The sequence below is a fragment of the Pongo abelii genome, chromosome X (genome assembly GCF_028885655.2).
Source record: "Pongo abelii isolate AG06213 chromosome X, NHGRI_mPonAbe1-v2.0_pri, whole genome shotgun sequence".
In the NCBI taxonomy this organism is placed as follows: Eukaryota; Metazoa; Chordata; class Mammalia; order Primates; family Hominidae; genus Pongo; species Pongo abelii.
This window is the reverse complement of record NC_072008.2, coordinates 26,277,989-26,293,358: the sequence shown is the minus strand read 5'-3', so window position 1 is coordinate 26,293,358 and position 15,370 is coordinate 26,277,989. Positions and strand designations below refer to the sequence as shown.

Here is a 15,370-nt window from a genome sequence, read left to right as displayed (position 1 = left end):
GAAAGGTGGAGATTGCTTTCTGTCTTTGCTATCTCTTTAGTGGATTGCCTATGATGTGCATCACATTCCAGTTTAATGATTATTCAATAAAACTTGTTTTCCTTTCTTATATGATAATGTTGACGTTTACCTAAGCCCTGTGATCTTGGGAAACAGTGAAGGTTAAGAAGCTTTCTTTCCCCCCTTGAGCCGCCAACTTTGTATTTTAGCAAAGAAAGGTTTATTGGAAAGAACCACTCTTCACCACGTGACTTAGACAAGACTCATGGAAGCCTCTCTGGTTTACCGATGACAAGGCCAAAGATCCTCAATATTCCCTTTCTTTTCCTTGTACGTGATAAATAAACTCCTTGTTTCTACTAATCAATCGAAACAAAATACTTGTTGGCCAAACTTTGGTTAGGATTTTCTTTTTCCTCCACGCTCCTGAACTTTGGCCCACTCTCGGCTAAGCCGGTATGCAACCCCTCTTAAGCATGGATTGGCCTCAGGGTAAAAATTCCCTAATCAACTATCAAGTCACAACAGCCTTTCATCCCACTTCCTCACACACCTGGTTCTTTCTAGCTTTGTTTCTCTCTATAAAAGAAAAACTGCCTAACTCTTGAGATACTTGCAGATCTTATAGTCACAGTGTTCTTCCTATTGCAGTAGTCTCCACCTACTTCAAAAGTCTCTCTTGCAATAATTATTTTTGAGAAAAATCTGTTCTTACTAAGTCTGAATTGTTTTTTATTTGCCATATATTTTGTGGAGAGGTGTTTTTGCGTTAGCAGGATATTTTGTTTCTGTTTCCTCAACACATATAATCATGAGGATGTTATTGCATCATCTTTACAATAACTGATTACATAGAAGAAAGTCACAGGCCTACTAATGCTCACGGATAGTCACACACAAAGGCATGACTGTCAGGAGGTGGAGCTCATGGGATACCCATGAGATTCTGTCAGCCACAGTCCATTCTCTAGGTCCCAATGTTTAATGTCCCTACCTTATTCGAAATACATTTACCTTCCCTCCAAGGTCCCCAAAAATCTGACTCAATTACAACATCAGCTCAAAATTCAAGTCTCATCATCTGAATCAGGTCTAACTGCACATGATGAGGCTGTGTGGAGAGTAGTTCATTAAGCATACCAGCTGGGGACAATAAATGTCTATTTGTGGACCTGTGAAATGAAAGAGACTAGTCATCAGTCCTAACACATCCAGTGCACAGTGGTGGGATAGGCATAGGATAGCATCTATACACATTTCGCTTGATCGCCATTTTTTGAGCCTCAAAACTTTACAACTGAGTTATTTCATATTTCCAAAGAAATACCTACTTGATGCTCTGTTATCCTGTTCCAAGTAATAAAATGAGATGGAAAATTTCCACATTTGTTTTATAAAATAGAAAACTTCTACTCTTTTTTTTTTTTTTTTTTTTTTTTTGTAATTTTGTTTTATTTTATTTTTTTTTAACTTTATTTTTTGTTCTTTATTATTATTATTATTATTATTATACTTTAGGTTTTATGGTACATGTGCGCAATGTGCAGGTAAGTTACATATGTATACATGTGCCATGCTGGTGAGCTGCACCCACCAACTCGTCATCTAGCATTAGGTATATCTCCCAATGCTATCCCTCCCCCCTCCCCCGACCCCCCAACAGTCCCCGAAGTGTGATGTTCCCCTTCCTGTGTCCATGTGTTCTCATTGTTCAATTCCCACCTATGAGTGAGAATATGCGGTGTTTGGTTTTTTGTTCTTGCGGTAGTTTACTGAGAATGATGATTTCCAATTTCATCCATGTCCCTACAAAGGACATGAACTCATCATTTTTTATGGCTGCATAGTATTCCATGGTGTATATGTGCCACATTTTCTTAATCCAGTCTATCATTGTTGGACATTTGGGTTGGTTCCAAGTCTTTGCTATTGTGAATAATGCAGCAATAAACATACGTGTGCATGTGTCTTTATAGCAGCATGATTTATAGTCCTTTGGGTATATACCCAGTAATGGGATGGCTGGGTCGAATGGAATTTCTAGTTCTAGATCCCTGAGGAATCGCCACACTGACTTCCACAAGGGTTGAACTAGTTTACAGTCCCACCAACAGTGTAAAAGTGTTCCTATTTCTCCACATCCTCTCCAGCACCTGTTGTTTCCTGACTTTTTAATGATTGCCATTCTAACTGGTGTGAGATGGTATCTCATTGTGGTTTTGATTTGCATTTCTCTGATGGCCAGTGATGGTGAGCATTTTTTCATGTGTTTTTTGGCTGCATAAATGTCTTCTTTTGAGAAGTGTCTGTTCATGTCCTTCGCCCACTTTTTGATGGGGTTGTTTGTTTTTTTCATGTAAATTTGTTGGAGTTCATTGTAGATTCTGGATATTAGCCCTTTGTCAGATGAGTAGGTTGCGAAAATTTTCTCCCATTTTGTAGGTTGCCTGTTCACTCTGATGGTAGTTTCCTTTGCTGTGCAGAAGCTCTTTAGTTTAATTACATCCCATTTGTCAATTTTGGCTTTTGTTGCCATTGCTTTTGGTGTTTTAGACATGAAAACTTCTACTCTTAAACCTGATACACAGCAACAAATGTATTGAATAATTGAAGTGGTGATTCATATATTTGTATTGTAAGGCTATTCGCATTTTCTATTAAAATGAGAAACATTTAGAAATGAACTAGAAAGAAAGAAACTATAAAAGAATGAATGAAAGTAAGAAAAAGAAATAAAGGAAAAGGAAAGGAAGAAGAAGAACAAAGAAAGAAAGGTAACTCTGTGTTGACACATAAAACAGGAAGACAAAATGTTACACATAGTGTTTCCTCCAGTCCGATACCAGTCCCTCACTACTTAGACTGTTGACTGCTCTCTTCAGCCACAAAGTGGAAAAACTAACTCAGATTTATTCATTACAGATGGGAGAAGCAGTGGGACAGTAGCCCCAGAACATGCACTGTTCATAGATAGGAGTGCTAGTCTCACTCCTGCTCTCTCTTTCTCATCTCTCAAAGACTCTTCACACAGATTCGGGAACATAGTACAGATGGTATCATTGATCTTGGCCAAAACTTCCAGGATTTTAATCTTTCTGGTTTCAGCATGGGCTCTTTGACCCTGCTGGAACTCATAGAGTGAAGGATAATTATTGGACACGTGCCAGTATTCCAGGTACTTTTCCTGTACCAAATTTCTGGTAATGAGCTATCTGGCTGTCCATAGATGAAGTGTTAGCTTCTTTCCTGCACCTCCATTGTATTCAGGAATTTCCAGATTTTCTCTTCAGTGTGACAGTTGCCCTTCAAGAAGGTCACACCCAGGAGAGTCATTAGGAAACCGAAGGTCTTAGATAACCACTTATCACCACTCAGACTTCTCTCATTGGGGGAAATCCAGCTTCCTAATAAAGGCATAAGAAGAATGACTATAGGGTTGACTTCTTTCAATTCAAGGCCAAAGACCTGTTCCATGGGCTTTGAATAACAATGAGACAATATTTTTCACCACAAAGATTGAATAAAATGTAAAAGAATGATAAAAGTAAATGTCTCTGAGAATATAAGGCACTCATATACATTAAGAGACTAGGAACTGTAGTATAGCATTTTGGAAACAGAACTTCAGCAGTACAGCATTTGTAAAACATTTCAATCTTCACACCTTACCCACTTTAATCCAATTTGCACTTCTCTATGTCTTTCTTATGAGAAGGTGTGCACATTTTCCTCAAGATTTCATGTTCAAAAATGTTCATTTTAGTTTCATTAATCATAGCAACAAATGGTAAACAATTTATATGTCCATGAGGAGACAAATCAATTAATTATTGTACAAACATAATAATTCTAGAGAGTAGTTAAAAAGTGAGGTGGGTCTACATGCGCTGTCATGGAAATATCCTGCACTCATTTTATTAAATCATCAGGTCAAGAGGCAGAACAATATAGATATTGTTACCTATGTATATTAAAAATTCAATATATTTTTATAGCACACATATATATATTTAAAAAAGCCTAGTATCAACTTTAAAATGATACATACAAGATTAATTGTGGTTACCTCCAGAGAGGCGGCTGAATTTTGAGGAAAGGGGGAGATTGTGATTTATTCCATACTGTTAGAATTTTTGGTAACAAGAATATATGTACTATTACCTTTGTAATTAAAATATTTTAATACAACCACAAAAGTAGTAGTTGTGCATTAATCATATAAAGTAACTGCTAGCTGATACAACATACAAAATCAGCAACTGAACGGCTTAAAACAACAAAAGTTCATATCTCATACACATAAAATCTGATGTAAGTAGGCAGGGGTCTCCACTAACAGGTGATCCAGAGATACAGGCTGCCTCCAACATGTTGCATTACATCTCAGCATGAGCTCTTGATAGCTTATGTTTCAGGGGCAAGGGAAGTCACATCATTCTTCCTAACTACAGGTGAACTGGGTAATACAGTCTTCCCATGAGTCCAGAAAGGAGAGTAAGACACCATGTGGATGAGCACTTGCAGTCTCTCTCATTAACTGTTACATAATAAGTGCTTGGTAAAGGAATAATTATTAGAATTTGTTATGAAAACAACCCTCTTCATTTCTTGGTGGAGTTTCTAAGGAGGCAAATTTGCCTTGCAATTCTTCAACAATTTCTGTCAGCCTCCTACATGACAGTTGCTTTCAAATACAGGATCACATTTCATTTTCAAAAGGACCCTGTAAAATCTCAGCATGGAGAATTCTCCTTTTTCATTCAGTAGCAGCTTTCTGCACTGATCTCACTGCCCTGAGTGTCAATAGGATAAGAATGTGCACCTTTCTATTTCTGCATGGTAAGAATCTTGACTTATGAATTCTGCAAACCTCAACATGACTGAACATGCAGGACACTTACAAGTGCCATTTGGCACAAGGAAAAATCAGGATTTTCCTCTGGGACCAGTACTGAGATAAGAGGCAGCACAACAATGGTGAATTATTTTTATCTTTGCTGTTCAAACACAGCATGTCTGCCGAAAAGCCATTTTTTCTTCTTAGACAGACTCTGTTGGGAGGAGGGCTGAGGAATTTGGCCTCAGTAGATGTTTGCTTCACAGTGATTTCCATGGCCTTTCCTCACCTCCAACTTATGAGGGTGGCTTTGTTTTGGACCATCTAGGTAGGCTCAACCGTCACTGCATTTGTTCAGGGACTGGTCTCAAATAGCACACCCTTTAAACATCCCACTGAAAAGCTGGGTTATTAAAGAAAACCTTCTTTTATACTTGTTACATCCCAAGAACCAGTACATGGTCTGTGAAAAATCATAACCAGACTCTAATAATTGGTTCATTTGAAATACACTTTAAGACTACTTAAAGATGTGGGGTGGAAGCGGGGGTTGTGGTAATCAGATATCTAAACATCACTGTTAGAGGTTCCACTGAAAGGGATGGGACCTCCAAGGGGCATCTGCAGAGAGCAGGGTGCTCTAAGTCTAGAGTCAGACAAGTGATTCTGGTCTGTCTGTATCACGGAAAACAGGGGTGCAATCTTCAGAGAAGGCAGTGAAGAGCTCGGTAGAAGACAAGGTGCCAGTTTATATATGAAGGCACACTGGGGAATACTTAGGGGAAAGGTGCTGTAATGTAAGAAAGTGCTGAATCAGGACTCATGTCCCAGCACTTGGGCAGAATTCTACTCTCAAGGAAACCTTGGGCTAGGGACAGGAGGATCCTCAGAAAATGAATCCCACAAATAATCCCAAATGTGTGCTTTATTCTCATCTTTACCTTCCTTGTTTAGGCCTTGTTATGGTTTGGATCTATGTCCTCCCACAAATCTCATGTTGAAATGCAATCCCCAGGGCTGGATGTGGGGCATTGTGGAAGGTGATTGAATTATGGGGGCAGATTTCCCCCTTGGTACTGTTCTGAGTTTTCATGAGATCTTGTTTTTTAAAAGTGTGTAGTACTTCTCCATTCTCTCTCTTCCTCCTGCTTCAGACATGTAAGACGTGCCTGCTTCCCCCTCACCTTCTGCCATGATCGCAAGTTTTCTGAGGCCTCCCCAGAAGCAGAAACATCCTGTACAGCCTACATAACTGTGAGCCAATTAAACCTCTTTTCTTTATAAATTACCCAGTCTCAGGTATTTCTTTAGAACAATGTGAGAATGGCTTTGCTATAAAGAAATATCTGAGACTGGATAATTTATAAAGAAAAGAAGGGCTGCCCAAGGTATCGAGGAGTGGGGCACTGCTATAAAGATACCTGAAAATGTGGAAGCAGCTTTGGAACTGGGTAATGGGAAGAGATTGGAAGGTTGTGGAGGGCTCAGAAGACAGGAAGGTGAGGGAAAATTTGGGACTTCCTAGTGACTTGTGGAATGGTTGTGACCAAAATGCTGATAGTGATCTGGACAATGAAGTTCAGGTTGAGGAGGTCTCAGATGGAAACAAGAAACGTACTGGGAACTGGAGCAAAAGTCACTTTTGCTATGTGTTAGCAAAGACCCTGGTGGCATTGTGCCCCTGCCCTAGGGATCTGTGGAACTTTGAGCTTGAGAGTGCTGATTTAGGTTACCTGGTAGAAGAAATTTCTAAGCAGCAAAGCATTCAAAATGTGAGCTGGCTGCCTCTAACAATATATGCTCATATATGTGATCAAACAAATGGTGTAAAACTGGAGCTTTATATTCAAAAGGGAAGCAGAGCATAAAAGTTTGGAAAATTTGCAGCCTGGCCATGTGGTAGAAAACAAATGCCTATTTTCAGGGGAGGAATTCAAGCAGGCTGCAGAAATTCGCATAAGTGAAAAGGAGCCAAGTGCTAATAGCCAAGACCCTGGGAAAAAGGCCTTGAAGGCATTGCAGAGACTTCACAGCAGTCCCTACCATCACAGGCCCAGTGGTCTAGGAGAAAGGAATGGTTGGTTTTGTGGGCCATGCCCAGCCCTCCCCACCCGCTCTTGCTTTTCTGTGCAGCCTCAGGATACTGCTCCCTGCATCCTGACCACTCCAACACCAGCTGTGGCTCAAAGGGGCCCAGGTATAGCTCAGGCTGCTGCTTCAGAGGGTGCAAGTTGTAAGCCTTGGCAGCTTCCACATTATATTAAGTCTATCGTTACACAGAGTGCAAGACTTGAGGCTTGGGAGCCTCCACCTAGATTTCAGAGGATGTATGGAAACACCTGGATGTCCAGACGGAAGCCTGCTGCAGGACCCAAGCCCTCATGGAGAGCCTCTACTAAGGCAGTGTTGAGGGGAAATGTGGGGTTGGAGCCCCCAGACGTAATCCCCACTGGGACACTGTCTAGTGTAGTTATGAGAAGAGGGCCATCGTCATCCAGACTCTGTGATGTTAGATCCACTGGAAGCTTGCACTATGCACCTGGAAAAGCTGCAGGCACTCAGTGCCAGCCCATGAGAGCAACCACAGGGGTTAAAGCCTGCAAAGCCACAAGGGTGGAGCTTGGGAGTATGAGAGTGCTTTGGATATGGAATATGGAGTCAAAAAAGATTACTTTGGGCCAGGCGTGGGGGCTCACACCTGTAATCCCAGCACTTTGGGAGGCTGAGGCAGGTGGATCACTTGAGGTCAGGAGTTCGAGACCAGCCTGACCAACATGGTGAAACCCCCTCTCTACTAAAAAAAAAATACAAAATTAGCCAGGCGTGGTGGCACCTGTAATCCCAGCTATTTTGGAGGCTGAGGCAGGAGAATCACTTGAACACAGAAGGCATGCACTCCAGCCTGGGCAACAAGAGTGAAACTCCGTCTCAAAAAAAAAAAAAAAGATTATTTTGGAGCTTTAATATTTAATGACTGCCCTGCTAGGTTTCTGACTTGCATGGGGCCTGTGTTCCCCTTCTTTGGGCTGATTTCTCCCTTTTGGAATGGGGGTATTTAACCAATGCTTTTACTCCCATTGTATCTTGGAAGTAACTTTTTTTCTTTCCCATAAGTGGAAGGGACTAGCCTTGTCTCAGATGAGACTTTGGACTTTTGAGCTAATGCTGGAATGAGTTAAGACTTTGGGGCACTGTTGGGAAGGGATGATTGGATTTTGCAATGTGGGAAGGACATGAGATTTGAGAGGGGCCAGGGATGGAATGATACAGTTTGGCTATGTGTCCCCACCCAAATCTCATGGTGAAATGTAATCCCCAAGGCTAGAGATGATGTCTGGTGGGAGGTGATTGTATTACGGGGGTAGATTTTCCCCTTCATACTGTCCTGAGTTCTCATGAGATCTGATTGTCTAAAAGCGTGTGGCACCTCCCCTTTCTTTCTCTTCCTCCTCTTCCAGCCATGTGAGTCATGCCTGCTTTCCCTTCACCTTCCACCATGATTGTAAGTTTTCCGAGGCCTCCCCAGAAGCACATACTGCTATGCTTCCTGTATAGCCTACAGAACCATGGGCCAATTAAATCTATTTTCTTTATAAATTACCCAGTCTCAGATATTTCTTTATAGCAATGTGAGAACAACCTAATACAGGCCTGCTTTTAGTACTTTGGCCAGAGTCCTTTATTTTTAATTGTAATAGATTTTGCAGTAGTGAAAAGACTAGCGAATTAGACAAAAGATCTGCCTCAGATTGGGAGGAGTGGAAAAATGTGAGCATAGAATAATTCTGGCCACATTAGACCAGGGGTCTAGTCTCAGCTCTGTCACCTATTAGCCATGTAAACTTAAAATTACAAGTTTGGCAAATAATGTCTGATAAGCCCTAACTTGTAGCACTGTTGGAATCTATGTAATGGATATGAAGCACTTAGCAGAATTATGGAAAATATTGGGTCTTTAAAGAATGGTAGTTATATAATTATAATTATTTTTACCACAGATGATTATCACCCTCCCCTCTCGGGAGATTTATTTTTTATTAATTCAGGAAAATATACAGCTTTCTAGGACAATTAATATCAAATTAGCCCATTATGTATTTAGCATATAAAAATAAATAAAATTTCCCCATTTGAAGATAAGTTGTTTAATTTGCATGTAGGGAGTCTTCCCCAGTTGAATGAAACACAAAGTCCTAGAATTTGTGTCAAGGACCAACAACTTCCCTCCCAGGTGCCATTCCATCCAAACCACCCCTATTTTCATTCATTTCATAATCATCAAATGTGTTCTCCCTTAGAGTTTGCCAAATTACACTGAAGATAACTTAATTAAAGTATCCTTTTAAGATGAGTGTGGTGGTTCACACCTGTATTCCCAGTACTTTGGGAGGCTGAAGTGGGTGGATCACTTAATGTCAGGAGTTCAAGACCAGCCTTGGCAACACGGTGAAACCCTGTCTGTACAAAAATACAAAAAATTTTCTGGGTAGGGTGATGTGTGATTCTAGTCCCAGCTACTTGAGAGGCTAAGGTGGGAGGATTGCTTGAGCCTGGGAAGTCAAGGCTATAGTGAGCCGTGATTGCACCACTGTGTTCCAGCCTGGGGAAAACAACCAGACCCTGTCTCAAAAATATGTCCTTTTAAACACTAGGATCTGGCTCTCTCAGTTCAGAGCAAAGGAGCCAACACAGTAGCTTTTCAGCATCCCACATCAAGGCAGTTTCACCATTATTTCTCAAAAATTTCCTGGAGAGGCTGTGCATAAAATAACTAGATTGTACTATGTGTTCAACTGAATGTGAACAAGAGCACAGGACACTATCCACTTCTCACTTCTGCCCCAAGAGATTTTCTTTTTTTTTTTCGAGACAGAGTCTTGCTCTGTCACCCAGGCTGGAGCACAGTGGCAAGATCTCGGCTCACTGCAAGCTCTGCCTCCTGGGTTCAAGCAATTCTCTGCCTCAGCCTCCAAAGTAGCTGGGACTACAGGTGCCCTCCACCATGCCCAGCTAATTTTTTTGTATTTTTAGTAGAGATGGGGTTTCACCATGTTAGCCAGGATGGTCTCAATCTCCTGACCTCGTGATCGGCCTGCCTCAGCCTCCCAAAGTGCTGGGATTACAGGCATGAGCCACCGCGCCCGGCCGAGGTTTTCTTCTGGTTTATTGATGTCACCAAGGTAACTCTTAAGTGGAGGTTTCCACTCCAGGGTTTTGTCCTTCAACAATGAGACACACCATCTGAGTGCCTGGCCTCTGCTCTCCAGTCCTAAAGCTTCATCTAGCCCACCACCCAGCTTAAATTAAAAGTGTATCCCACTGAGAGACTCATAGTTTCCAAAAGTCTAAAAGGGCCTTTCTTCAGAGAATTTGCACCTTACCATTTTCAGCCAGATACATTTCAGCACTTTTCCCAAACCCCTCTCTAACTCCTAACCTCCTTACTCCCTCTTGTTACTTGTCCTTTAGATCTTAGAAGTATTTCACCATCTTCCATACATTATTACTGTTCATTAATTGTAAAAGTCTAAGCAGGGGTGGGTGTTTTGTATCCTAGTTTTCCCATTTCTAACAAAATTACTTTCAAAAATCAGATGTTTGATTAATATTGGAGGAATGAATGAGCCAGTAAGCATAGATGCTGTTCATAAACATTTTATTTTTTCCTACCTTCTTCAGTAAGCTAAGCCAATCCAGGTATGACTTTTATTTTTATATAACAGACTAAAATGGATAAAGAAAACCAATAACTGAAAAGTTTTACTTTTTCTCACCTATGTTTTGATCTCCAAAATTTTACTGCTAAATCATCTCACATTTTTTAAGGAAATACCTATTCCAATACTGTGTTTCCTTGTTCTGGCTCATTAAATATGAAAGAAGGTTTCCCAATTTGTTTTACAGAACAATAAAACTCCTACTCTTAAATAGCAATACATGTGTAACCAAAGTCATTAATAAATATAGATTCTGAAGTTATCTAAAACTTCTATCATAAGAAACAACATTTGAAATATAATGCCAAAAAAAAAGAAAGAAAAAGATACAACTCCAAGTTACTATAGAATATTAACACAAAATGATATATACTGTGTTCCCTCCAGACGCACCCTGGCCATTCACTACTTAGAATGTTGATTGCTCTTTTCTTCCACAAAGAAAACAATCTTCAGACTTGAACATTTGAAATGTAACCTAGGGAAAAAAAAAAAAGAAGGAAAAGTAAAACTCAAGTTATCAATATACAATAGGAATGCAAAGATGATATACACTTATTTCTTCCAGCCCCACCATGGCCCTCTACTATTAGAATGTTGACAGACCTTTTTGACCAAAAAGTGAAGAACAAGCCTCAGATTTCACTTAGCATGGGAGAAGCTGCTAGACGTGGTTCTGGAACGTGCATTTGCCATGGCAGCAGTATGAGCCCTGGCTGCAGCTCTGGCTTGGGTTCTCTGTTCCTCATCCCTCAAAGCCTCTTCATAGCAGGATGGGAAGGCACTAGGGACGGTATCATGCATCTTGGCTACAAATTCCAGGACTTTCATCTTGCTAGTTTCAGCGTGAGCTCTTGGACCCCACAGGAATTCATAGCGTGGAGGATCACTGTTGGGCACTTGCTGGTACTCCAGGTACTTTAGCTGCACCAAATCTTTGGTCATGACCTTCCTGGGATCCCCATAGAGGAAGTGCTTCCTATCAGCATATACACCCATCATATTCATAATTTCCCAGACTGCCTCTTCTGGGGCACGGTTGCCATTCATGAAGATCACACCCAGTGCAATCATCAGGAGGCCAGTCTTGGGAATTTTTTCTTCATCACTGGTTGTTTCATCATAGGTGAGGTCTAGTTTGCTGAAAAAGGCATAGTAGTGCCTGATGGGATCCACTTCCTTCAAATCAACACCAAATGCCAGCTCTATGTACTCAGAGGCTCTCTTGAGGATCTCATTGAAGTGACACTTATCCTTCCTGATAACAAACTTTATCATATCTCCCTTTGTAATTGGCTCTTTCTTTTCATACTTCTGAAGCAAGAAATGCACCAGTGACACTACTTTCTTGCTTAAAGGATCTTCTTTCCGGCCCTCAGCTTCCCTTGAGGACCCTAGACTTTTCTCATCTTGGCTGCTGGCACCTTCGTTTGAACTGGTGCATGAAACAGGTGCAGTAGCATCGGTGGTGGATGGGGCTCCCTGAAGCGCTTCAGGGATGCTAGGTGTCTCAGCAGCAGGCAAATTCTGGGGTCTATCACCAAAGAGAAGATAGGCAGAGGAGGGTGACTCTCTTTCTGCCACAGTGGCCTGAGTAGCTCCCAGATCCTGATTCTCACAACGAGCCTGGTGGCGTTTCTCACGGGCACGGAGCTTACTCTTCTGACCTCGAGGCATAATTACTCCTGTCAGGGACTACAGACAATAGTGCAGGCAGTTGGGTTGATGAAGAGGTCACCCTAGAAGACGGAGGATGAGAGAGTGTTCACAGCCTTGGTAGGGAGATTCTGCCTTGCTCTAAGAATGGCCACCTCTCCTGGTTCTCTTGAGGGTATTGCTTTAGGAACCCATAAGGCAGGAGCGGGGTGGGAATGTTCTGTGGGGAGTTGTCACATCAGTTCTAACTCAGGATATTAATTTTACTCCTGACTACATCAGTTCTAACTCAGGATATTAATTTTACTTTAGTCTTTTGAGTCCTCCCTCTGTTGACTTGAGGCTGCCTCGCTTTAGACCATGGCTTCCCATCCCACAGATTCCCAACAGGAAGTAAGGGTGTTAGGCCTAACAGCTGCGCTTTGGGACACAGAAAGTTGAAAGTGGGAGCAGGACAGAGCAGAGAAGGATGGGTCTCTGTGAGGCAGCCTCTGTTCTGGGAAGAGTGTGTCTCGAAGGTCATAACAAATGATACTCACTTTGACACCTGCTGGATCCTGAGATTTATTTCTCTGGCCGCATGTTTCAGACCAAGGTTTCGCCCGTAACAGCTTGATGACATGGAAGATAGGTCAAGAGAAACACGTCCGGCCACGCCCACTTTGCTCGCCCAGCATAACGGCAAATGGTTCTGCGTTCGGGGGAGGGGCACTTCTTAAAGAAATACATATATTTCTTTCATTGACTTTGCAGGCACTGGGACTTCTCTCTTTGCTAAGCTGAATCAGTCAGCCTCAGAAAAAGGATCACTTCCCTGAGTCCAGAGTAGGAAGTAAGGTGGAACCTGAGCCCAGCAGCCATGCCTGGGGCCTCCCAAGATTGACAGTAGGGGCGGGGCTCTGTGGGGGTCCCTCTTCTTGGGTAGGTAATGCCCTCAGTCCTCACTCAGTGTCTTATCTTGACTTTTTATAGGTGCTGGGCCACTTCTCTGCTGACTTGAGGCCATCAAATAAGGTACTAAATCTGTAAATAAAGATAATTGACATCTGTACAATATTATGTTCACCGTGTATAAACATATTGTGTTGCTGTACTTAAGCATCCACCTAAGTCTATCAGCACATTTTTATATTTGCTTTGATAGAGTGTGTATGTTTTTGTGAATGTTCTTTTTAGGTATATTTTGAATGTTGCTGCTCTTTTGAATGGTATATTTTTCATTACTTTTTTTTTTATTTTTAAAGCCCTCTCAAATTTATTGAAATAGATTTTCAGGATGGTACATTAGGAGAAAAATAAGGATGTCAGAAACATCAAAGGATCTTTCATTCAGGCACTAAAAGAAATCCAGAAAAGAACTTCTCAGAGAAAATCTTAAGTAGCTAGGATCTTTCCTTATTTGGAACCATTACTTTCAATTTAATGCTTTGTATATTATGTTTGTTTTGTTTCTACTACACTGGCTGAGTCAGCTTTGAATTTCTGAAAAGCTTTACTTATGCCCCTCGCGTAAGATCCTAATCCAGTTCACAGTGAATTTCAATGACTTAAAGTCTTGAAGCAGCACAAATGTTTTTACAAGATTCCTTGAGGCTTCTTTTTCTTTAACCTTTAAGTACAGGAGTATATGTGCAGGTTTGTTATATAGGTAAACTCGTGTCATGGGGGTTTGTTGTACAGATTATTTTATCAGCCTTGTATTAAGTCTAGCACCTATTAGTTATTTTTTTCCTGACCCTCTCCTTCCTCCCACCCTCCACCTTCTAAAAGGCTCCATTATCTGTTGTTCCACTATATGTGTCCATGTGTTCCCATCATTTAGCTCCTACTTATAAGTGAGAACATGTGGTATTTGGTTTTCTGTTTTTATGTTAGTTTGCTAAGAATAATGGCCTCCAGTTCCATCCATGTTCCTGAAAAGGGCATGATCTTTTTTATGGCTGCATAGTATTCCATGATGTATATGTGTCACGTTTTTGTTAGCCAGTCTACCATTGCTGGACATTTTGGTTGAGTCTATGCCTTTGCTCTCTTGAATAGTAATACAATGAACATATGTGTGAATGTGCCTTTATGTTAGAATAATTTATATTCCTTTGGGTATATACCCAGTCATAGGATTGCTGGGTGGAATGGTAGTTTTGTTTTCAGCTCTTTGAGGAATCACCATACTGCTTTCCAAACTGGTTAAACTAATTCATACTCCCACCAACGGTGTGTAAGCATTCCTTTTTCTCCACAACCTCTCCAGCATCTGGTATTTCTTTGACTTTTTGGTAATAGTCATTCTATTTTTTACATTGTTACATTTTCTAGGTAGTTATTTGTTGTGAGATGGTATTTCATTGTGGTTTTGATTTGCGTTTCTCATCAATGATCAATGATGTTGAGCTTTTTTTCATATGCTTGTGGCCATATGTATATCTTCTTTTGAAAAGTGTTTGTTCATGTCCTTTGCCCACATAAGGGGATTGTTATTACATTTTCTCTTTTTTTCTTCAACTTTTAAGTTCTGGGGTACATGTGCAGGTTTGTCACATATGTAAACATGTGTCATGGTGGTTTGTGTCACATAGGTAAACATGTGTCACATAGGTAAACATTTGCCATGGTGGTTTGCTTCCCAGATCATCCCATCACATAGGTATTAAGCCCAGCACCCATTAGCCAGTATTCACCTTCTTGATGCCCTCCCTCCCCCAACCCCCACCCCATTGTTACATTTTCTAATTAGTTGTTTGTTTCATGTGGCTAGATTTCTGATTTCACTATAGTGATTTTCTGCACAAGTTTACTGAATTTCCTTATACACTTGAATATTTTGTGAGCTGATTTCTTTAGAATTTTTAATTAGAGAATCATATTCTCTTTCTTTTCTTTTTTCATAAATTTTATTTTGGTATTCTTCTGTGTGCCTGTATACTGGCTATGCAATCCAGTCCATGTTTGACCAGCGGAATTGGTACCACACCTCTGTATCTGGTTCTGAACTATTGAGAATGCTGCCAACATTTCAAATAGTATGATTGCTGTTTATTTTATGATATGGAAATTCCATTCTAATGTAAGTATACTAAAGGTTATTACCATGAATTGGTGTTCAATTATTACCAGTGGCTTTTCGTTTACTGCTGCATGTGATCAAATGCTTTCTCCTTCT

General features: G+C 40.8%; 1 protein-coding gene across 1 annotated transcript; it reads right to left on the bottom strand.

The window, feature by feature from the left end:
* Positions 1–10,476: 10,476 nt before the first annotated feature.
* Positions 10,477–12,874, bottom strand: MAGEB18 (MAGE family member B18). Its single transcript, XM_002831476.4, has 3 exons — positions 12,750–12,874; positions 11,161–12,293; positions 10,477–11,032 (listed from the first exon to the last, which is right to left on the bottom strand). The coding sequence occupies exon 2, from the start codon at positions 12,229–12,231 to the stop codon at positions 11,197–11,199; it is 1,035 nt and encodes a 344-aa protein (XP_002831522.2). The 5' UTR covers positions 12,232–12,293; positions 12,750–12,874; the 3' UTR covers positions 10,477–11,032; positions 11,161–11,196.
* Positions 12,875–15,370: the final 2,496 nt, after the last annotated feature.

Excerpts from the sequence above, each read along its gene's own strand:
- MAGEB18 (XM_002831476.4), bottom strand. The coding sequence starts at position 12,231 with ATGCCTCGAGGTCAGAAGAGTAAGCTCCGTGCCCGTGAGAAACGCCAC.